A 25,662-nucleotide genomic window follows, 5' to 3' on the forward strand; every position below is an offset into this window, starting at 1 on the left:
AAACAGCAGAGAACTATCCCCAAACAAGATTCAAGTCACTGACAGCTTTAGAATAGATCTTCACTAATGTGAAAAGATAAAATTTAAAAAGTGAAATAAAACCCAACATTTATTGTCCTATGCTGGTTTAAGAAGAGGACCTAATAGTCAGCTAATTATTAAAAAAATAAGATGCTTGTATAGTGTGGGTCACAATAAACTGTGGAAAATTCTGAAAGAGATAGGAATACCAGACCACCTGACATGCCTCTTTAGAAATCTGTATGCAGGTCAGGAAGCAACAGTTAGAACTGGACATGGAACAACAGACTGGCTCCGAATAGGAAAAGGAGTACATCAAGGCTATATATTGTCACCCTGTTTATTTAACTTCTATGCAGAGTACATAATGAGAAACGCTGGGCTGGAAGAAGCACAAGCTGGAATCAAGATTGCCAGGAGAAATATCAATAACCTCAGATATGCAGATGACACCACCCTTATGGCAGAAAGTTAAGAGGAACTAAAGAGCCTCTTGATGAAAGTGAAAGAGGAGAGTGAAAAAGTTGGCTTAAAGCTCAACATTCAGAAAACGAAGATCATGGCATCTCGTGCCACCACTTCATGGGAAATAGATGGGGAAACAGTGGAAACAGTGTCAGACTTTATTTTGGGGGGCTCCAAAATCACTGAAGATGGTGATTGCAGCCATGAAATTAAAAGACGCTTACTCCTTGGAAGGAAAGTTATGACCAATGTAGATAGCATATTGAAAAGCAGAGACATTACTTTGCCAACAAAGGTCTGTCTAGTCAAGGCTATGGTTTTTCCAGTGGTCATGTATGGATGTGAGAGTAGGACTGTGAAGAAAGCTGAGAGCCGAAGAATTGATGCTTTTAAACTGTGGTGTTGGAGAAGACTCTTGAGAGTCCGTTGGACTGCAAGGAGATCCAACCAGTCCATTCTAAAGGAGATCAGTCCTGGGTGTTCATTGGAAGGACTGATGCTGAAGCTGAAACTCCAATACTTTGGGTACTTCATGCAAAGAGCTGACTCATTGGAAAAGACCCTGATGCTGGGAGGAATTGGGGGCAGGAGAAGAAGGGGACGACAGAGGATAAGATGGCTGGATGGCATCACTGACTCAATGGACATGAGTTTGGGTAAACTCCGGGAGCTGGTGATGGACAAGGAGGCCTGGCTTGCTGTGATTCATGGGGTCACAAAGAGTTGGACACGACTGAGCAACTGAACTGAACTGAACTGTATAGTAACTATCCTAATTCTATTTTCTTTTACTTGGTATATTTAATTTGTCTGTATTCACAAGAGAAAGATGAATGGATCATCTCAAAACAGTCCACTGATACTCAGTTCTGTAAGTGGAAATGAGACATAACAGCACCAAAATGCACAAAGACCAAGATCAAGCAAGGGCCATCGGCCACTGCTATAACAGGACACCTAATTTCAAGCAGACCAAATGTAGGGGAAATTTGAAAAAGAATAAATTAAGAAAATGGACTGAGGAGATAAGCAATGTATAGGAGTTTCCAGACTTAAATAGTATCTGTTTAATAGGTCCTTATAGTCAAAGCTATGGTTTTTCCAGGAATCATGTACAGATGTTAAGAGTTGGACCATAAAGAAGGCTGTGTGCCATAGAATTGATGCTTTAGAACTGTGATGTTAAGAGAAGACTCTTGAGAGTCCCTTGGACAGCAAGGAGATCAAACCAGTCATTCATAAAGGATATCAATCCTGTATATTCATAGGGAGGACTGATGCTGAAGCTGAAGCTTCAATACTTTGGCCACTTGATGCGAATAACTGACTCATTGGAAAAGACCCAGATGAGGAGAAAGATTGAGGTCAGCAGGAAAAGGGGAGAACAAAGGATGGAATGGTTGGATGGCATCACCAACTCAATGGACATAAGCGTGAGCAAACTGTGGGAGATAGCGAAGGACAGGGAAGCCTGGCATGCTGCAGTCCATGGCGTCGCAAAGAGTGGGACATCACTTAGCAACTGAACAACAAATAGCTATTTGCCTAAGAATATGCTTCCCAGGTGACTCAGTGGTAAAGAATTGGCCTGCAAATGCAGTAGGCCACAGGAGATGGGTTTGATCACTGGATCAGGAAGATCCCCTGAAGGAGGAAATTGCAACCTGATTCAGTAATCTTACTTGGGCTTCCCAGGTGGCTCAGTAAAGAATCCACCTGCCAATGCAGGAGACATAAGAGACGCAGGTTCAGTCCCTGGGTCAGGAAGATCCCCTGGAGGAGGACAGGGCAACCCACTCTAGTATTCTTGCCAGGATAATCTGTGGACAGAGGAACCTGGCGCTGTCCGTTAGGGTTGCAAAGAGTCAGAAACAACTGAGTGACTGAGTATGGGCACAGGTATTAGACTGAGTGACTAAGAATATAGTCATAAAGGATTCAAAACCCCAAAATAAACAAGTGCCAAGCACCAAGCGCTTCCAAAAAAGATAAAAGATAAACGCAAGAGCAGTATGAATACTGTTGCTCAGTTCAGTTCAGTTCAGTCGCTCAGTTGTGTCCGACTCTTTGCGACCCCATGAATCGCAGCACGCCAGGCCTCCCTGTTCATCACCAACTCCCGGAGTTCACTCAGACTCACGTCCATCAAGTCAGTGATGCCATCCAGCCATCTCATCCTCTGTCGTTCCCTTCTTCTCCTGCCCCTAATCCCTCCCAGCATCAGAGTCTTTTCCAATGAGTCAACTCTTCTCATGAGGTGGCCAAAGTACTGGAGCTTCAGCTTTAGCATCATTCCTTCCAAAGAAATCCCAGGGTTGATTTCCTTCAGAACGGACTGGTTGGATCTCCTTGCAGTCCAAGAGACCATCAAGAGTCTTCTCCAACACCACAGTTCAAACGCATCAATTCTTCGGTGCTCAGCTTTCTTCACAGTCCAACTCTCACATCCATATATGACTACTGGAAAAACCATAGCCTTGACTAGACGGACCTTTGTTGGTAAAGTAATGTCTCTGCTTTTGAATATGCTATCTAGGTTGCTCATAACTTTTCTTCCAAGGAGTAAGCGTCTTTTAATTTCATGGCTTCAATCACCATCTGCAGTGATTTTGGAGCCCCCCAAAAATAAAGTCAGCCACTGTTTCCACTGTTTCCCCATCTATTTCCCATGAAGTGATGGGACCGGATGCCATGATCTTCGTTTTCTGAATGTTGAGCTTTAAGCCAACTTAAGGGTCAACTCAAGCTTTGTTCTTCACCAAAAATTCAAAGTTTCCCAATGGAATGTGAAAGAGTAACAAGGGAATAGAAACAACTGACAGAAACAAACTTGCGTGCTGTCCCCTGTGGGTACTGACAACTCTGAAATAAATGTGTGGTTTCTGTTTCAACCGACACATGTAAATAAGCTTAGGAAGTGATGTTTAGGAAATACCGAGGAGAATGTACTGACAGCAATGAATCTACCAACAGAAACGCAGAAATGAAGGTCTCCAAAGGCTCACTAAAAACTGCCTTGTAATAATAAGCTCTCAAGAGATGAGGAAGGGAAAAACAGAACCAAAATAATCCTGTTATTACCAAAAAAAAAAACCAGTCAAAATTTGATTTGGCCAAAATACCTGAACAGACCATCCTACAAGATCCCAGCATTTTACCACACTGCACTCAGCAGCCCTGTGGCAGAATTCTTTCACAGGCATGATTTGAAATCCAGCTTTGCAGCGTGATCACCAGGGAGCTTCAGTGGTTTGTTTGACTGATGGCGCTCCCTGAGGAACTCTCAGGCAGATGGCCACATGCTGACAGAGTACAGGGTGTCTGGGGTACCCGGTGCAGTCCTAATGCCATCTTTCTTCTCTGTAATAACATTAGTTACATGACAGAAATTCGGCCAAGAGGAAAGAGCACATTTATCGCATTTTTGCCTGAAAAATACAATGGCAAATCTAAACTACTGACCTACAGAACTAAAATCCTTCTTGTCACTGACAACCCTAATCTTGTCCTTACAAGACGCTAAAGGAGAAAAGGGAGCTGAAGGAGCTATGACAGTGATTACAATGGATTGTCTAAAAGACGTGTTTGGAAGGACACCCAATGACGATTGGTTTCTTTATCATCCCAGGTGGTGCTAGTGGTAAAGAGCCCACGTATCAGTGCAGATAGATGTTAAGAGACTCAGGTTCAATTCCTGGGTCGGGAAAATCCCCTGAAGGAGGGCATGGTAACCCACTCCAGTATTCTTGCCTGGAGAATCCCATGGACGGAGAAGCCTGGTGGGCTACAGTCCATAATATCGTAAAGAGTCAGACACAACTGCAGCGACTTAACATGTATGCACCATCAAGGCAGGCACCACATCATGTGCCTTATTTATCTCACCAGGCTATGATTCAGAGTTCTTCAAAGTCCTTTGAAACTAGTAAGATGTTACACTGATATATTTGTTCTCAGTTGTAATATAAATGTATGAAAATTTCTCCTACTTAAAAAAAATTTTTAGTCCAGATAGAGGGCTAAGTAGACATTGCTATATGATATTGGACTGAGAAACTAATGTAAGAGAAAATACAAAAAAAAAAAAAAAAGAAGAAAAAATTACCTTACCTTTCCCCAAAAAATTCAAAATAAAGTTACCATGAAAGTGAAGGTGTTAGCCACTCAGTCAGCCCGACTCTTTTGTGACCCTGTGGACTGTAGCCCACCAGGCTCCACCGTCTATGGGATTCTCCAGGCAAGAATACTGGAGTGGGTTGCCATGCCCTCCTCCAAAATTATCATAGGATCCAGCAATTTCACTTCTGGGTGCAGACGCTGCTACTGCTAAGTCACTTCAGTCGTGTCCAACTCTGTGCGACCCCATAGACGGCAGCCCACCAGGCTCCCCAGTCCCTGGGATTCTCCAGGCAAGAACACTAGAGTGGGTTGCCATTTCCTTCTCCAATGCATGAAAGTGAAAAGTGAAAGGGAAGTCGCTCAGTCGTGCCCAACTCCCAGAGACCCCATGGACTGCAGCCCACCAGGCTCCTCCATCCATGGGATTTTCCAGGCAAGAGTACTGGAGTGGGGTGCCATTGCCTTCTCCGGGGTGCAGACTCTAAAGAACTGCAAATAGGGACTTGAACAGATATTTGTATACCATGTTCACGGCAGCATTATTTACAATAACCAAAAGGTGGAAGTGACCTAAGCGATCATCTATGGAGGGATGGATGAACAATATGTGGTCTATACATAGAATGGAATAGTATTCAGACTTCAAAAGAAAGGAAATTTCTGACACGTGCTAAGATCTTAAGGGAAAACCCAAACGAACTTTTTGGCCAACCCAATACAACAAGAATGAACATGGAAGATACTGTGCTAAGTAAAATAAGCCAGTCACAAAACAACAGGTATTGAGAGGTTCAGTTTATTTGAGGCACCTAGAATTGTCAAAATCATAGCAACAAAAAGTAGAATGGTGCCTTGCCAGGAGTTGGGGGTGTAGGGGATGAGGGTGGGAATGATGAGGAAATGTTTAAAGGGTACAGGGTTTCAGCTTGGGAAGAAAATGTTCTCCAAATGGATAACACCGATGGCTGCCCAACAATGTGAATGTACTTACTGCCACTGAACTCTACAATCGAAAGTTGTTAAAAAGGTAAAACACACACACACACACACACACACACACAAGACAAACTTACCTTACTTAATGGAGAGGGAGCACCAGATCTAAAAGGAAATCAAAAAGAATAAACACTAAATAAACCTGAATACATTTGTAGAAGCATTTAAGTCTGATGCTTGGTCGAGTATTAACCTGTTTATATATAGACTTTTTAGTAATGCATAAACTATTTTCTAAAAACAATTTTTATCTGACATCTGCTTCTAATGTTTTCCATCCACTTAATTTCTAGTGCTAAAAATTCTTAAATTCAAAATCTTTTTTTTGTATCTCTAGCCACTCAGTTAACTACTGGAGTTGATCTGTATTGCCTACATCCACCAAAAATAAACTGCTCAACTTGCAATTTTAAAAAATTTGCCCAAGAAGACCTGGGAAAAATAATGCTTTATAGATTTTTTCAAAACTATCTGGTTTAATATTTTTAAAAGTTAGAAAACCCATGAAGATTAAAGTACACTGTGATTCATTTAATCAAATTGTGATACATAAAAGGAATACTAGAATAAAAAGAAATCCCTACACATGCCTGATATGTGTCTCAACTTTCATGTCCTAGAGCTTGTCCTTTTTTTTCATGGCTGTAATGAAAACTATCTATGAGAAATGTTCTCGTTATCCTGTGAAAACTTGAGAGCTTGAAAAGGATGGTAACCTCAATCCTTGTTTCTAAGGGGATGAGGGAAAATCAGGATGAAATACATTTCTTTTTTCAGTTAGATTACTGGTGGCACTGATTATTGTATGTCATTCCCAGCAAAATGCTTCAGAAACAACTGCCTAAACAGCTTAGATTTTACTACCCTGAATTGGCAGAAAATAAACTAGTAAGGAAGCATGATGAAGGAAAAAAAAGAGATTTCAATAAGAAGACTATCGTCACGGTCTTAGAGGATAGTTTTCTATTTATTTTCAGAGATAATAGCACACGTGGCAGGAGTAAAGTAAAATTAGCAGAGATTTAGTAACTGGAGTTTGGTACAGTATCATGAATTTTTTGTTTTACTGGATATAGCAAAAGAAATTTAGCAATCTTAGATGCATTTGGAGAAGGCAATGGCACCCCACTCCAGTACCCTTGCCTGGAAAATCCCATGGATGGAGGAACCTGGTGGGCTGCAGTCCATGGGGTCGCTTAGAGTCTGACACGACTGAGCGACTTCACTTTCACTTTTCACTTTCATGCACTGAAGAAGGAAATGGCAACCCACTCCAGTGTTCTTGTCCGGAGAATCCCAGGGACGGGGGAGCCTGGTGGGCTGCCGTCTATGGGGTCGGACACGACGCGACTGAAGTGACTTAGCAGCAGCAGCAGCAGCAGATGCATTTTAATAGCTCTTACATTCAACTTCATCTGCAAACACATGCCTGCCATTTCCTGTTTGGTTTTTACTGAAAACGAATGTGAAATAAAGAGATATCTTACAGAGATCTCTGTGATACAATGAAGATAGAAGCCTAAGGGTAATGCTTGATTAGGTTATGTTTAGTTTGGCTGGTATCTTCAGTATAACATACCCTATGGAGAAAAGGATATATATATACCTATGCTGCTCATTAAGGGTCTACTGAAATAAATGGAATCACAGTATTCTCTGTATCTCAGAAACTTAGGAACCTACAAATCTAGTACTAAGGTTGAAAATTCCCTAATGAGTTTTTGGTTAATAATTTCTTTACTCCCACAATTTCTTCTCTTTAAATATGTGGAAAAGGAAAGGAGTTAGGTCTAAAAATTCAAGAAAGTAATAGTCTTAACCCTGCAAAGCCAAAACAGAAACACAGAAGCCACCTGATATGGTCACTTTCTAACAATGAGTTAATTGAAATTAATTTGTTTCTCTCTCAAGAGCTTTTAATGAATCAATTCTTAGTGGTACTGACACAATGAGAAATATTAATGCAGAAAAGAGAACTGAGGAAGAATGAGAACTTTTTAAACTATAGGTCCAAACTATTATATAAAGGTTTCTGACATATTCTATGCTCTGTAGCAAAATAAAGATACAGTAAAAATGACAATTTCTCTACCTACTGTTAAAGAATATCATGCTCAAACCTAAGTACAAAATATCATCACTGGCACAAGAATCAGTTTGCCAAGCTCTTGCATGAATGCTATTACTAAATGACACTTGTAGTTACCCTGCGGATTAAGCAAAAATCTACTATCTGTCTCCTCCAATCATTCCACTTACTGCACTGTATCTTATTTGCCTGTCTTCGCCACTAGATGCCAAATTTTTGGAAGGAAGCAATTCTATCTCATTGCTTTATATCAGATAAATATATCGCAGAATAAATTAGCCAAACATCTTAACAGTTATTTTCTTATGAAACTAAACTGTCAGGAGGCACGATCTCTGTTTCCATGGACCAGATCCAGGTTTCGTCATGATTTCCTCAAAAAGGGAGAACCAGAGGTGTTCCCACTGGGGCCACCGCTTTAAGAAGCATCATTCATCACTGATTAAAGTCTGAGGGCTCTGAGGCTCGAAGAGGTAAATAACGTGCCCAAGCCTCATCATTCTTTAACGGTGGATTTCAGGCTCCGGTCCAAGTCTGTCTGTGCACGTTTCACATTCCAGCCTGTCCTGATGAAAAACACAGGGGAGCCCAGCACATTTGCTCCTCTCTTACATAATACACGGACTGCTTCTTTTAACCTGTTCCTTAGCTGGTTCCCTACCCTATCACTGGCTGTTAGCCCTTTATAAAAGAAAATGCTATAATCTTTAGATATAAAATATGACATTATTTAAAGCCTGGTACTCATTTCAGTACTTATTTCAATTACTCGGGCTAGAGAAATTTAGTACACAGTGAATCATGTTGGGGAAAAATAAGACATGAATGTAATTTAAGACAAGAATGAATGACCTATAGTAATGTACTCTAAATCTTGTAAAACATTACAAACCATGGATTTTTATGACGAACACAGAAAATGCCAAGATTTGCTACCAATGTGTTAATGGTAAGCTATCAAGAAAAGAAATTTTATTTCTTATTCATAACACTAATCCCTATACAGTTTTGGTCATAAATGCTAGTCAGAAAGATAGACAAAATGCATACGAGAAAAACCTGTCTCTTCCAAATGATTTTAATTACACTAATCTTGAGGTTTCTTGCACCCTCAACAGCTAGTAAATCCATGTATAAAGCAAAATCAAGTTCTCTCTTTAGTTCTGTGGAATTATAGAAACAGTTAATGTACAAATGCATATCAAACAGTATTGCAGAAAATTTAAAAACTGAGTTGTCAGTGGATATAAGGCACTAAATAGAAAAGACCTACATATTTTTAGCAGACATTTGAAAATGCTTCTTTTAAAGTATCTACTTAGAATAATTTTATACTGCTTCTGAAAGACAAAGAAAACCTCTTTAATTAATTTTCTCTGTAACATTGTCTTTTGGCAGTTCTGCCATGAGCCACAGGTAAATTTTTTGTTTATTAAACAAATGAAGAAGTCTTTGATTTCTAAAATCTCAGAGGAGTATCTGTACAGCCACCTAAGAGAGTTTGTTAGTCTTGATTTAACACCAAAATAAAGTAAAACCATTTATGCCAGTCACCTTGAGAGACGAATTTCAAAAGTATAATGGAAAAAACACAGATATATAAAATGGACAGAAATCAGTTTTAAATGTTTTAAATACCAAATGTGGAATCTTAAAGAGTGTTTTTTGCATTTTTAGTAATAACCAAATGCAAAAATGTCACTCAATACAGTACTCACCCTTCACTTAAGTTCCCAGGTAAGCACAAACATACAAAGAAATAAACAGTTAACTACTATAGTTCATTTATTTTAAAAATAGGGAATAAGCAAAGACAAGTTCAGAGGTGGTCTTAGCCAATTCAGAAAAGAAATCTGACAAGCATTAAATGATTTTAAAGGAGAGAGGAAAATTATGCTCAGTCAAAGGTAATTTAAAACAAAAGACCATTAAGTTTTTATTTTATTACTCTAAATGTCCATAGCTAAATAGCCCAAAAATAGTTTGTAGCAGCCACAAGGGGGCAGCTTGAGATCTGAAGTTAGGCTGATGAAATTCACTCTGGGAGATGGCTTTTCACATGAATGCTGCCCTGGCAGATTTAAGCAGGGAAAAGGGTAGACCTGTGCAGGGTGTGAGGACATGAGGCGGGAAGACAGCAGATAAGCCAGCTTATCCGCCTTGCACCCATGCACATCCTGCATTGCCCGGGGAGAGGCTCTCACTCCGGGATGTGCATATTTCCTCATCTAGACGGATCCACCAGCCAGAAGAGCAGGGACTCTGCCCAGGCTTCCTGTGTCCTTTGGTTTAAATCCTAGGTAACTCATCTGGCTTCCTAGACACCCTAATATGATGTGGGGGAAGGGGCTGCAATCACTGGAAGTGGCCACCTTCTTTTGTGTCTTACTACTCTCATGCCTTTTTAGTTGACATCAATCTACCCGCACAAGTACAATCACCCTTGGCCAACAGTGAAGTGGGGACAGATCTGGGACAACCCTGACAGAGCCCCTCAGACGTCCTGCCAGTCGTCACTCCGAACAGCTCTGCCATCACTGCCTAAGAGTCCCACGTCATTGTTTATTATTGAAAATTTAAGACATGCAATAATTTTTATACTAACTTGTAATAGATGACAAATAACCCTTAGCTAATGAAACAACAAGCAAAAAAGTGACTTTGAGACACAACAATCTCGATTCTAGGAGAATGCGCAGAGAGAAACAAGCAGAAAGGAGATGCATTTTAATAGCTGTATCACAGGTAAAATCCATGGTCAGCCGACAGCCCTGCAATGAGCAGTTCATGGGTTGTCTCTGCCAATTTCTGCTGTCAATCTAAACAGAATCAACATACAGCTGGGAACACCAACAAAAACAGATTTCAAACTGGCTCTGTAGAGAGAGCTACACTAAGTTTTTAGATGAAGATAATGAAGTACAAAATAGTCCCTGACCTTAGGAAACAGAAAATCCATTTAAACCACACATGAGGGTGGGGGCAGGGGAGGAGAAGGGAAGTCATAACACAGTGCAGTGCATGATTAAGGAAGGCTTCATGAGATGGCCCTCCTGAGATGTATAAGATGCCCACACACAGAGACAAGGAGAGATAGGCATCCAAGAGTAGGAGAATTACAGTCTAAGCAAGGTGCTAAAACTGAAAAGGATCAGGTCTTGTGAACAGACAAGTATGACCCCGGCTGGAGAGAACAAAATGGAACCTGGACATTTCTGGCATGTGATTGGGAAAAATGTATATAAATCTAAGTGTCCAAACACAAAGGTTGAAAATATACTGAAAGTTTACTTCTCGCTGCTCGATTGCTACTCTGTCTAGAAAAAGATCTCTGAGTCAAGAGTCAGCAGCATGCCACGCCGAAGGGTCCACGTGGGGAGAGTCTAGAGTGCAGAAAGCGATGCCCAGAGGGCTTTGCTTTTTCCACATTGGGGCTGGCAACATAACAGTGTTCAAAGGCTGCTTGGGAAATCAGGCTCATTCTTACTTGTGCCCATTGACGACAGCCTCAACTTTTAGACAGAAGCAACTCTTTTTCTGAGGACTGTGAATCCCTTCTGAGGGCAAATAAATAAGTCAGCAAGTTCAGCCAACACAGGTAAAACCTACTAACCTGCTGCATTAGCCCACAGATAGATCACCTATGTATGGGGTCATGCTATCACAAGTTAATGGGAAGGGTGGGAGGTTTTGAGGGAACTGAGAATTACAATAAAGCATACCATGAAACTGCAGTACCATGATAAATCTCATTGTATAAAGAACAACTCTAATATTTTTCTGTCTTATTCAGAATATACAACTAATGCGTACTTGTTTCCAGGTTTCTTTCCTTCTAATGTATTTAGATGCTGTTCAAGGGTCTCCATAAGACTGCTGGGAGCCTACAATAAGAAAGTACAAAATAAATGTCTGTACTGCTTTCTTTCCAAATAAACACACTGGAACATCACTGTAACTTTGTATAGTGGAGGTCAGTGTACCCCAATACATATGGGAGATAATTTCATTTCAGGTGCTTTTGGTACTTAAGTATTTAAATTTCACATAATCTCAAACAGGCCCATCTTACATATACATAACTTCACTGCATAACAAATAGTGTTACAGTGTGGTTTCAGTGTATAAATTGCATTGGATAGACTTTCTTTAAAGATATTATTTAAATGTAGTAAACAATTAAATCAAATTAACAATGTATTTCCATAAGAACACAGTGAAAAAGTAATGATATTTACATCCAAATCAAAAATATAAGTGCCCAAATACAAATGTACAGAAATATGAAAATACAGTAAAATCTCACTTATCCATACTTGACTAAAATAGTAGAGAAAGTCATTACTTTATTAAAAAAGGGAGAGTGAAAGTTGTGGGGGGGAAATATAATTTTAATAGTTGACCACAATTAAGATTTTTTTATTATTGAGCTATTTATATATATAATATAGGGACTTTAGCAAATATTAATGTTTTAATAAGACTACTGCATTTTGACAAATTTGATACATATTTTCAACTCTTAGTAAGAAATACCTGAATATCTGTTTTCATAATTTTTAAGCAATATAAAGTGATGGCATTTTACTGTATATTAAAAAGAGAAATAACAGGTTCATATAAATATTCTACACCATCTATTCTTCAAGTATTAGAAATCTAATTTCATCTTTCTTGAAATATCTTAACTCAAGTTAGACCTTGACAGCAGCATAGGCATTCAAAGACTATCATAACATTTATAGATAAATTAATTTTGATAACTTTTTAAATTAATATAAAATTAATTTTGAAGCATTTTAAAGTAACTATGGTAAATGCTGAAATAGGTCACAGAATTCAAGGCAGTTTATGCAACTGTACATTTTACACTGTACCTATAATAACAAATGAAAATAAATTCTTACTGAAATATTTTAATTCTGAAAGTTCAGATATTTAATATTCATTTTCATTTTACTAACATGCTTATAAGCTGTTTTAACAACGACTATTATATATGTAACTACATGATTATTTTAAGTGTAAATTACTAAGTGAGCCAAACATAAGTTTACAAATTAGCAAGTGAATAAAAATATTAAATTGACCAAAGTGCTGAAGGTAGGGTATAAAGAGATAGCTAGTTCTATGAGCATTATATAAAAAGCTAACGTCTACAGAATAAATGACTTTCAGGGGGTATTATAAATTGTTAAAACTATAAAATTAGAATTTTTAAATACAGTTCAGGTAAAAGTGGAGAAGGCAATGGCACCCCACTCCAGTACTCTTGCCTGGAAAATCCCATGGATGGAGGAGCCTGGTAGGCTGCGGTCCATGGGGTTGCTAAGAGTCAGACACAACTGAGCAACTTCACTTTCACCTTTCACTTTCATGCACTGGAGAAGGCAATGGCAACCGGCTCCAGTGTTCTTGCCTGGAGAATCCCAGGGACGATGGAGCCTGATGGGCTGCTGTCTCTGGGGTCGCACAGAGTCGGACACGACTGAGCGACTTAGCAGCAGCAGCAGGTAAAAGTGGACCTAGCAAATCACAGTGAACTAAAACTAAGGGTATACTTCTAAGCTTTAAAAAATGAATTTTCAAGAGATAAAGAAAATTTTGCTTTACAGCAAAACTATAAGCTACTAAGATGTGATCACTTAATAAACAGAATGTGTATTGTAACCTTGAAAAGAAGACAGAAATGGCTTCACAATTTTTAGATGAATCCACATTTGATAACTTCAAAACTGCTGTATTTTCATAATTATAATGATTATAATTGTCATAATAATGGAACCTAGGAGGCCTGGGCATAGAACTTTAAAAGATTTAGGTCCTTTGAATATTAAATACAATGTAAAAGAAATGTGATTCTTTGCTAAATCTGTTTAAAAAAAATGCTATTTATAGTTACAAAATAGAGAACACTACGTTAAATTAACAACAAATTGATAACAAAAGTAGTTATTTTTTCCTATATAAATAATTTCTTAATTATCTAAAATAAAATGTAAAATACTAGGATGATAGTTTGCAGTTTCATTTTTTAAATTTCTTAATAATTGAAGAAAAAATTAAAAACAAAGTAGTTAAAAAAATCACAATAGTTGAGACAAACACAGACTGCAGAACTGACTCTGAGGTGTTACTCTGCAACACACTGCACATAAAATTAAGTTTGCAGCACTTTACCTTAGAGGTTCAAAGACGCTTTATTGTTTATATCTCTTATTAGCACATTTTAAATCTAACAGAAATAAACACAAGTATTTTCAGAGGGAAAGAAACTACTTTGCTAATAAAATTCGTGAGTGTAGGAATGCTGGCCTTCTCGGCTCCATCTGTGGCACTGAGTGCATTCTGCCATGCAGCAGACAAAAATGAAAGCAGTCTCAGATTTCCAAAGGGGCAGAATTTTGAGAATGCCTCTGCCGTTATAAAAGGAACTTCAGAATAATTAGCAGTATCCTTAGTGGCTTATTTTAAATAATGCTGAAGTCAATAGACCAATCAGATGAAAACACCAACCCAAAGAATAAGAGGCAGCTTGTGAAAGCGAATAAATAACAGTGATACATCATGGTTACTGATTCAGTGGTACAGTCTTTAAAAGGAGACTTTTCTTTACCAGTAGTTTTCAGATTAGCCAGAATTCCTGACATCAAAACCTAAGATGTTATTCATAAATGGAGATATATTAAATTTGGAACATGCATGCACACACACCAAACAGGAAATAATATTTTGAAAATCCCTTTCTTGGAAAAAATTCATAGTTGATTTTGAAAGGAACCATCCATTTACAAGTCAGATACTTAAGCATCATTAAAACCAAATGAAAAAAAAAAGTAACGAAAAGAGCATTCTAATTTTTGATCATTAGCTCTAAGAAACCATTGGAAAGGGCTGAGGAGGAAATATTTCAGTTCTGATATCACATTGACTTCTTATCCAGTACTGTACTGTTGAGTATTTAAAAATATTTTTCTTCAACATTTATACATCATTTAAAATGCTGTTATGATGATATTACATGCACAACTTAAGAAGGGCTACAGATGCCACACTGGTATTTACTGTCCATTTTCTAAGTTAAAAGATATCCACTCAATTCCTCTGTGTCATCTTGCTGCAAAAGGAATTCTAATCCTTTCTCAGTTAGCAACAGCCTTTTCCCACTGCCAGTCAATAGGGAGCCCTTCTGGTCCCCATCTCCTCTTTAATCCTCTTACTTGGTGGGTATTTTTGTTCATTGCCATGGCTAGATTCAGAAGTCATGGCTGCCACAGAGCAGAATCTAATCTCAAAGATCTTAGACTTCACACAGGTTGGCATTGCGGACCCATTTCCAGATTAGCCCTGGTCTACCCCTATCTGAAGGACCAACCCTAGAATAGCTCACCTTTCAGCTTGGATCAGACCAGACTGTCACAATGGGTCTAAACCCCCCATCCAATGATGAGCCTCCAGTAAGACCTACAGAGACTTCTAAATAAAAATTAGGGAGTGTGTTTAGTTTTGCTGCTCATGATCCCAACAAAAACCACAATTAGGTTGCTTGTGAGAAATGAAGTAGAGGATTTTTTTTAATAAGGAGGTAATTTTAAAATAAATGCTAATACTGAAGTTTATGTGACTCTTAAGGTCACAACAAAAGCAGAGGAAAGCACGTTACCAGTGTCTAATGAATCTCTGCATCAGAACAGCTTTCTATTAATACCAGATCCAGAGCAAGATTTATCTTCTTTAAGGATGAGGGCAGGGCTCTGTTCCTCAAATTATGACAATACAGACATCATTAAATAAAATATTACGTCTCTAGATTTGACAGATTATATAAATTATAATGAATATTACATATCATTAAAATTAAACCCAAGTTTGTAAATCTTCTTTTAATAATTTTCTAATTTAAAAAACAAAAATTTAAATATTCTTCTAAACCTTTGTCTCCCTTCAGACTCTGCCCAAACTAATTGAGACAATTAAGGACCTATTTTCTTCTTACCTGCCAGCCTATTAAACAATATATCTAGTTTTACTTCTGTTCCATGGCGAGAACAGTCTATGTAGTTGAAATAAAGATGATTCAACATTTCTAACAGCTAATCTTTGAGTTAAATATCCACCTTTCTTGGGGGCGGTTAACATATAATTTATGTAGGTTAGTTTTAAAAACTACCATGATAATATTTATTATAATTAAATAATGTTAAATGAAAGCACACTGATTTTTTTTGCTTTTTATTATAGTGGTACAAAATTCATAAATCTTTATCTAATAAAGATATTTTTAATAGTATTTTATGCACACTCAATCTTTAACCATAACCAACATGATACCAATATCTTATTTAGGTGTGTGACTGATTAAAGAACACTATCTTCTCATAGTAGCAAAAATACTTTATGCTATTGGAAGTATAAAATACTTCCATAATAGAGTATAAGATACTCTAATAGAAGGTGTTATCTCCCAAATTTTATTGTTTTTAACTTTATGGTTTGGCTGTACCACACAGCATGTGGGATCTTAGTTCCCCAACCTGGGATCAAACCCACGCCCCCTGCACTGGTAGTGTGAAGTCTTAACCACTGGACTGTCAGGGAAGTTTGCTATTGCCCAGCTTTTAAATCAAAAAACACAATGCCCTCATGTTCTGAATTTTTTGTTTTATTTATAAAGAATCCTTGGTATTTAATTGATATTTTAATACTGTAAATACAGAGATTGTTACTTTGGGTTTCTCTGATTTTTAACAAAAATTTAAGGCTAACATTATTTAAATATGGAGATACTTTAAGGGATAATAATAATGTGTTGTTTTTTTTTTAATTTACAAAGACAGGAAACTCCTATCTTCATTAGTGGTATATATGATGACAGTTCTATACTTACTCCTGTCATCTGTCTTGAGTTAAAGAACATGTTTGGGACCGAAATTTACTATGACAAGCTGAGAAGCTGATTCAGCAAAAACAGTTCCAGCCAATTAGGAGAAAGGTCCTACAATAACTCTGTGCATGTGTGAATGGTCTCAGTTATACATCAGAGAAGCTGTACACTGTACTCTCTTGACAGATAAAAGGATTCATAAGGAAGCACTACTATTGCTTTTGCTTTCTATAAAGTCTCCAGAAAATCACTATCTGCCACTACTACTTTTTTTTTAAAAAAGGTTCTTTTGTATATAGACATTCCTCCCATTCATAGGGAAGAAAAGAATTAGCGTAGTAGAACTATGACATCAGTGTTCTCTTCATTCGTGCCCCCTTCTCCATCCCTGGGACACGCTGAAAACTAGAAGAAGCAGAACAGTTCAAATGTTCTGATTACAAGCCTACGAATGTCATGTTTCATGGATAAAGCACGTTTTACATTATTTAAAGCTTCCTTTTGGTTCAAATTTAAGAATGAAAAAATGAGCTTAATAAGTATATTCAGTTGCCTTTTAAAAAGTAATTTTATAAGAGTAGGAAAATCTTTACATCTCTAGAAATATATCAATAGCTAGAAAAAATAAGCAAGTTAGAATGACTTCCAAGAAAGGTGGTTGGCCTACATTCAAAATGCATCAAATGCTTACAAGACTCTGCCCTCAGTAAGACCATTTACGGTAAACTATGGATTAATAATTTCATGCATACTAAGTTTTTCACTTAGACAATCACTCACCTGAGTGAGGTCAGGAATGTCACCTTTATCAATGCCAACTTGCTGTGGATTGAAAAAAAAAAAGTTACCTAATGCAATTTTAAAAATTAATTTCTTAGATCACCTAGAGAATTAGTTAACAGCACAGCTCAATCTTGCTAAAAAATAGTTGTTATTATGTACATTAATCTCAGTCTGAATATGTGCTTTTTGTATAGTTTTCCAATCAACAAAAAAGCAATGATTTTGGCAACAGAGTTAGAAATAACAAGTGAATAGAATTTTGCTGAACCCCAAAAAAAAGAACTTAAGAAACTGAATTGTAAAAACTTTCCTCCATGGTTAATGGCAACTAGAAGGAAGCTGCTTCAAAAAATGAGGAAACTCTGTAATATTAATATGGATATGGCTGTAAGACACTTTGTCAAATGAAAAGTATAATCCCAGTGTATATGGTATACTGTTATTGTATAGTAAAGTGGGAAATAATTATGTATTTATATATTTTGAAGCAACTTCCTTATCCTATAATTTATTTAACAAGTCACTTATTAATGAACATTTAAGTTGCTTCCCATCTCTTGCCATTGCAAGCAATGCTGCACACATCATTTTGCACCTGTGTGGATACATCTGTAGGGCACATTTGTAGAAGCAGAATTACTAGATAAAAGCACATGTGAATTTTTAATCTTGGTAGCTTGGGGAAGGAAGAGAAGGGAGGGAGGGATAGAAAAAGAAAGAGCTAGTAAGAATGCAAATATGGGAATAGACTCACTTTTTTAATCAATGAAGAGGGTATACAGGGGTTCGCTATATAACTCTATCAACTCTTTTTATAGGTTTGAAAATTATTCAAAATAAAAAGTTGGGATAAAATACAAACCATAACTTTAATTCTCTTAAGCTGTATAAATGAGGAAATTGAGGCTTACAGAAAAACGTATGTCTCTGAGAATTAAAGTGCTTTGTTAAGCTGATGGAAAAGAAGCACACACAGGAAGTGTAAGCATCAGGCTTCTGCAAAGTCAGTATGTCAAACTGGAGAGTGGAAAATCCACATGAGTGACATAAACGAGCTAACTTCTTCCTTTTGCCTTCTCTGTATCTCCAAAAAGTTTTCTCAGCCTTGGCGGTATCGACATTTTGGAATGGTAATTCTTTGTTGGGAGCTGTCTGTGTCATCCTTAAACTCACATTCTTTCAAATTATGGAATTATAAATTAAGGCAGCTTCACACTGCTGTGTATCAATACCTCTTGAGATGATCTATTAAAATACTAATATGAAGTCAGCATGTTTGAAATTAAAGCATTATGTGTGTGTATTAGATGCTCACTCGTGTCCGACTCTACCACTCCATGAACTGTAACCCACCAGGTTCCTCTGTCCATGGAATTCTCCAGGCAAGAATACTAGAAAGGGTAGCTGTTCCCTTCTCCAGAGGATCTTCCCAACCCAGGGATTGAAGTTGGGTCATCCACATTGCAGGCAGATTTGTTACCGTTTGTGCCACCAGGGAAACCAAAAGCATTATAGATTCTTAATAATGGAATCATGTAGGTAAAAGGTGATGTGATTCTATTAAGTGGGTAACTCTGTTAAGGCACAGTTTAGGAATTCTTCCTTTATTTGCTATTTTTACTGCTCTGAACACTTAACTAGGGGGATAGAGCTGAAGTGTGACTGTATTACAGAAATCTCATCACTTTCTGTCTTTAAGTATTCTGGGAGACATAACTCCTATGAGTTGGTATTTACCTTGGAATCACAAACTAAGAATAACTTCGTTCTATAAAAGCGAAATGAGTTTAGCAGACATGCCTATTACCTGTTAAATAACCATTTTACAAAGTTTCAGCTGTCTGCTTTAGAAGCTTCAGCATAAGAATTCAAAACATGGCAAGTTTTCTGTACTTCAAGCAATTCCTCTGCAAAATCTGGATACGGGCATAGGAACTATGGATATTTCTTTTAATATGACAGACAATTTAATGTTAACATTTGCCAAACAGCCTATAATAAAGTCATATTTCATAAACAACATTGTGGAAGTCTCGTACACATCCTTCAGACAAATGGTGTTAACTGCAGGGCAGCTGACCGGGCGGAAGTCCATGCATATGTACCCACACAATCACTTTTAGTAGAAAGAGAAGGGGTGTACGTTTGTTGAAAATTCTCTGTATTTAACATTCATAACCAAACCACTAAACATTGGTATTCAGTTAGTGTTTAAATTATGGACAACGTAATTTAAATATGAAAGAGAACACAGCCCCTTGCAATTAATATTTATTCTACTAAAAACAGCTTTGTCAATTAGTATCCATTCTGGGCTTCCTTGATGGCTCAGATGGTAAAGAATCTGCCTGCAATGCAGGAGCTGCAGGAGACTTAGGTTCGATACGTGGGTCAGGAAGATACCTGGAGAAGGGCATGCAACCCATTCCAGTATTTTTGCCCAGGAAATCCCATAGACAGAGGAGCTTAGTGGGCTACAGTGCATGAGACTGCAGAGTTGGGCATGACTGAGCAACTCACTTTCACTATTTTTCCATCCAATCTACAAAAAGTCTTAGTCATAAAGTTTGAATAAAACAAAAATACTTAAAACTCTCAAAATGACATCTAATTTCTGTATATGTCCTCAGCAGCTTAAAATGAGTCTGAGATAACATGAGGTTATCAAGCGACACAAAATAAAAGTTTACATGTAAGAATGGAATGAATTGATAATAAGTATCCCTTTTCTCATGAAGACCTTGATCTCAGCCTTTTCATGTTGATTAGAGAAACATATACCTCAAACTGTAACATGTCCAATGCTTTATTTTTCTGATATACACAATATCAGATGATAACACTGGGAAGAATGTGTACCAGGAATTAATTGAACTGTGAAATAACCTTCTGCCTTGGGTGCTTAGGTATATTTTCACAGAAAAAAAGTAGGCAAATTTTACTAGATTATACTGATAATTATGGTTAAATCATGGGAAAATCATATCAAATACAAAAAACTTGTGTAGCAGCAAAAGTTTCAAGAAGTTCTATTTTTCTTAAAGGCCACCAACTTCAATAAACCCATGGAAGTACATATGAATGCTTTAAAGCATTAATTTATACAGCTAATCTTTACCTTTTGTTTTCCATATTATATAATTTTTTAAAAAATTCTGATTATAAACTGAACGGGTCTAAGCTCAAGAGGTAGATTCTGTAAGATTATTCTGATCTTGGAATTTGAATGTGACAATTATCATTCTTATGAATAAATGAAATTTGAAAAATAACACAGACTAGAGCACTTTTGAAATTACATGTATAAAACTCCTATTCTTGTATTATAGCCTGAAAATGGTGAAAACAGCAAAAACATGGCATAAATGTCCCACATCCACACCATTTTATTCTTTGCTGATGAGCTTCAGAACCCCTCTCACAAAGTTGAGGGGTTAGCAATCAGTTAGCTGACATACCAGGGAACCCATAATTCATCCTGACAAAGGACTGTAGTAAATTTGTCATAATCTCCACTATCAGTATGAGTCAATCATTGGATTTTGTAAGAGAAAACACCAGTTAACGGATAACCCCAGGAAGAGGACTGTATAGCTACACAGTTACTGTGATTACTTATAAAGAGACATCCTTAAGAAACAATTTATAAACTTTATAAACTTAATTATACTGTTTCCTTTTTTTTCTTGTGTTTAAATCATTTTGACCAAGTAATAAAGAAAGTAAAGAAAAATATTGCATTATTATAATAAAATAATAAAGTAAGAAAGAGTTCACGGTTTATCATTTACATAGTGAGAACAATGGACAGACTTTTTAAGGACTTTTTTCTAGGGTTCAATACAAAGGAATAACTCTCTTACAGTCAAGAATAGTCATAGGGTGGGACAGAGGAATGAACCACCTTGCAAAGCTGTGAGTGAGCTGAGCATCCACGAAACTTTTATTTGGACATAGAATGATCTGATTGAAATGCAGAAGTATAGAGCACAGATCTGGGTGAGAACCTGGATGAGATGACTTCTGCCCCTACACATTGCGACTCTGCAGCAGAATGTCTTTCCAGATTATGAATTCTATTGTTTACTCCAGATATATGAGTTAATATTACTTACCTCTGCAACTTTTAGAAATTCAGACACGCGTGTCATCCTAGTTAGAAATCGTTTGTAGATTTCCAGAGCATCTTTACATTGTCCTTTCTTCATTTCAAAAAACTTTTCTAGAAGAGGCAGATAAGCATTTCAAAAAGAGTATTATATTCAATCTTCTTCCAAGCTTACACTGATACTATTACTTATAACTTTAATGTCTGAATTAAAACAACTGGCACTAAAACATATGCTAAGTATGAAAACACCTAAACAAGGGAGGTTTCAGTCGTTCAAGAAAGGTATTACATTCTACAGTGTCTCGCATGAAACAATTTAAATAATGAAAATACCTTCAAAGTAGAAGAATATATTCATTGTAACGACAGGTTTACTTCATGATCCACATACCCTAGTACTCAGTTTCGGAAAATTACCCCAAATTCTTTCTGATAACAATCTCAAAAGTTATGACTGCATCCTACAGCATCCTTATTTTCTTACTAGTTCATTATAAAGAAATCTATTTATTATAAAGTAATCATCTATAAACGTCCCTGATAAAGAATTCCTTAAATTGTCTACATTCCATATAAATAACATTTGCTCTTACTGGTCATCAACTAATTCTTTCAAACATTATTCTTTTAGTTATAAATCAGTGGAGTTTCATATTTCCTAGTCTATAATCATATCCTCTTTCACAATCTTTAACTTTCTAGAGAGAATTACAGAATCCTTTTCCTGCTCTCTTCTGCCTCCCAAGGCTAGAATTCAGCCATGAATAATAATTACCGTATGAGACTGTATCTTCTCCATACGTGTTTTGAAGAAAACTAGTATGTTAACAGTGGTTTCCCTAGCCAATCAGGCCTCCATTCATTCAGGGAAAAATTATCATCATTGCAGATAGAGACACAGTCAGCCAATATAGCTCCCGGGGAACCTTAGATTGTAACTGATGGCTCAGTATCTTCATCATTTTATATTTGCATATGGTTAAATGTAGGCTATTTTTATGCCTTCTCACATCTGAAAGTTCTAGATTTCATTCAGCATGTTATTTTACTACCTCAAAAGTATTTTTAATTTTCTTAAGTTGAATAATATATAATTACACAAAGAACTAATTATCAAGGGTAGCTACTCAATACCTTCTGTTGAAAGTCTTTTGATAATTTTAATTTTTAACATGGATCTCCCCTGTAGGGCATTCAAGAGAAGCAAAAAGACCAAGAAAACAAACACATACTATTTTCTACTTGTTAAGATTTGAGAGGAAAGTGGCTCTTTTAAAAAATGACCAAATTTTAGGATACCTTCTTTTTTAAAAATATAAAAATTTATTTATTTTAATTGGTACCTTCTTTATCCACCCTACCCTGTGTTCTAAACTAGAGACAGAATTATGGAGGTGCTATACGGGAACAAATCTTTCCAGTTTAAACCTTTGAAAATTAGGACTTATTCTGTAAAACACTTTTTTCTTTTAAAACAACCTTCCCATAAACAATTTCTTCTAAGTGTCTAACTTAATTTTTTTTAACTATAATCTGAGTTTATGTCTTTGAATCAGATCTTCAGCGATAACACAAAAAGAAAAATCAAGCTGAATAATCCCAACTTCCTCTTAGAACCAATGCACCAAAATTTTAAGCAATTTTTGTCTCCTTCACACGCTTTTTAAATTGTTTATATTGTATTATTGTGTTTTATTTTTCTTGGTAATTCAGGATTAAGGAACAAAAGAGATTCAATGATGATGGTTTTAGGTTATAATCTCATGTTTCTGAAACAGTGGTAATGACACAGAAAGGCAACAGGTACTGATCAGTGCAAAGCTGAAGTCCTCTTATCCCTTTAGAAACCAGAGAAATTGACACTTTTAACAGAAGGGATGGGCCTAGAAATGTGTTTTTCTTTCATATTAAAGATAACACATAGATTTTCAGTATTTGAAATGATCAAATACTGACATTTATAACATGAATCTTTACAAAGTGCTAATAAAGTCCTTTGTCATATTAGTACTGACTTTCACAGAATAACCGTCCTAGGAAAAGGACCAGATGAAAAGGTATCTCATTCCAGTGAAACAAACCAAGACTTTGCATGTGGACTCTTACTAACGACCATTAGTCAGTAGGGGAAGCATCTTCTTATTCATAGGCCAGAGCGAAAAATGCTTGCAAATATCTGCCCCACTATAGATTCCAACTTTAGATAACAGAGAATTGGTCATGAAGTCCTTGACTGAGTTCAGTTCAGTCACTCAGTCGTGTGCGACTCTTTGCGACCCCATGAATGGCAGCACGCCAGGCCTCCCTGTCCATCACCATCTCCCGGAGTTCACTCAGACTCACGTCCATCGAGTCTGTGATGCCATCCAGCCATCTCATCCTGGGTCATCCCCTTCTCCTCCTGCCCCCAATCTCTCCCACCATCAGAATCTTTTCCAGTGAGTCAACTCTTCTCATGAGGTGGCCAAAGTACTGGAGCTTCAGCTTTAGCATCATTCCTTCCAAAGAAATCCCAGGGTTGATCTCCTTCAGAATGGACTGGTTGGATCTCCTTGCAGTCCAAGGGACCCTCAAGAGTCTTCTCCAACACCACAGTTCAAACACATCAATTCTTCGGTGCTCAGCCTTCTTCACAGTCCAACTCTCACATCCATACATGACCACAGGAAAAACCATAGCCTTGACCAAACAGACTTTAGTCAGCAAAGTAATGTCTCTGCTTTTGAATATACTATCTAGGTTGGTCGTAACTTTTCTTCCAAGGAGTAAGCATCTTTTAATTTCATGGCTGCAGTCACCATCTGCAGTGATTTTGGAGCCCCCCAAAATAAAGTCTGACACTGTTTCTACTGTTTCCCCATCTATTTCCCATGAAGTGATAGGACCAGATGCCATGATCTTCGTTTTCTGAATGTTGAGCTTTAAGCCAACTTTTTCACTCTCCTCTTTCACTTTCATCAAGAGGCTTTTTAGTTCCTCTTCACTTTCTGCCATAAGGGTGGTGTCATCTGCATATCTGAGGTTATTGATATTTCTCCTGGCAATCTTAATTCCAGCTTGTGCTTCTTCCAGTCCAGCGTTTCTCATGATGTACTCTGCATAGAAGTTAAATAAGCAGGGTGACAATATACAGCCTTGATGTACTCCTTTTCCTATTTGGAACCAGTCTGTTGTTCCATGTCCAGTTCTAACTGTTGCTTCCTGACCTGCATACAGATTTCTCAAGAGGTAGATCAGGTGGTCTGGAATGAAGCCAGGCAAAGACTAATAGAGTTTTACCAAGAAAATGCACTGGTCATAGCAAACACCCTCTTCCAACAACACAAGAGAAGACTCTACACATGGACATCACCAGATGGTCAACACCGAAATCACATTGATTATATTCTTTGCAGCCAAAGATGGAGAAGCTCTATACAGTCAACGGAAACAAGACAGGGAGCTGACTGTGGCTCAGATCACGAACTCCTTATTGCCGAATTCAGACTTAAATTGAAGAAAGTAGGGAAAACCGCTAGACCATTCAGGTATGACCTAAATCAAATCCCTTATGATTATACAGTGGAAGTGGGAAATAGATTTAAGGGCCTAGATCTGATAGATAGAGTGCCTGATTAACTATGGAATGAGGTTCGTGACATTGTACAGGAGACAGGGATCAAGACCATCCCCATGGAAAAGAAATGCAAAAAAGCAAAATGGCTGTCTGGGGAGGCCTTACAAATAGCTGTGAAAAGAAGAGAGGCGAAAAGCAAAGGAGAAAAGGAAAGATATAAGGATCTGAATGCAGAGTTCCAGAGAATAGCAAGAAGAGATAAGAAAGCCTTCTTCAGCGATCAATGCAAAGAAATAGAGGAAAACAGCAGAATGGGAAAGACTAGAGATCTCTTCAGGAAAATCAGAAATACCAAGGGAACATTTCATGCAAAGATGGGCTCGATAAAGGACAGAAATGGTATGCACCTAACAGAAGGAGAAGATATGAAGAAGAGGTGGCAAGAATACATGGAAGAACTGTACAAAAAAGATCTTCACGACCCAGGTAATCATGATGATGTGATCACTAATCTAGAGCCAGACATCTTGGAATGTGAAGTCAAGTGGGCCTTAGAAAGCATCACTACGAACAAAGCTAGTGGAGGTGATGGAATTCCAGTTGAGCTGTTTCAAATCCTGAAAGATGATGCTGTGAAA

General features: G+C 37.3%; 1 protein-coding gene across 17 annotated transcripts in view; it reads right to left on the minus strand.

Moving 5' to 3' along the window:
* SNAP91 (synaptosome associated protein 91) overlaps positions 1–25,662 on the minus strand; it is a 172,168-nt gene that overhangs the window by 72,124 nt on the left and 74,382 nt on the right. For all 17 annotated transcript variants that reach the window (XM_069598999.1, XM_069598991.1, XM_069598997.1 and 14 more), the window contains exons 8-11: positions 21,473–21,579; positions 17,355–17,396; positions 11,504–11,574; positions 5,679–5,706 (exon numbers count right to left, since the gene is read on the minus strand). In XM_069598999.1, coding sequence (XP_069455100.1) covers positions 5,679–5,706; positions 11,504–11,574; positions 17,355–17,396; positions 21,473–21,579 — 248 coding nt within the window. The remainder of the gene's footprint in view (positions 1–5,678; positions 5,707–11,503; positions 11,575–17,354; positions 17,397–21,472; positions 21,580–25,662) is intronic.

This window comes from Ovis canadensis, chromosome 8 (genome assembly GCF_042477335.2).
Source record: "Ovis canadensis isolate MfBH-ARS-UI-01 breed Bighorn chromosome 8, ARS-UI_OviCan_v2, whole genome shotgun sequence".
Taxonomy (NCBI): domain Eukaryota; kingdom Metazoa; phylum Chordata; class Mammalia; order Artiodactyla; family Bovidae; genus Ovis; species Ovis canadensis.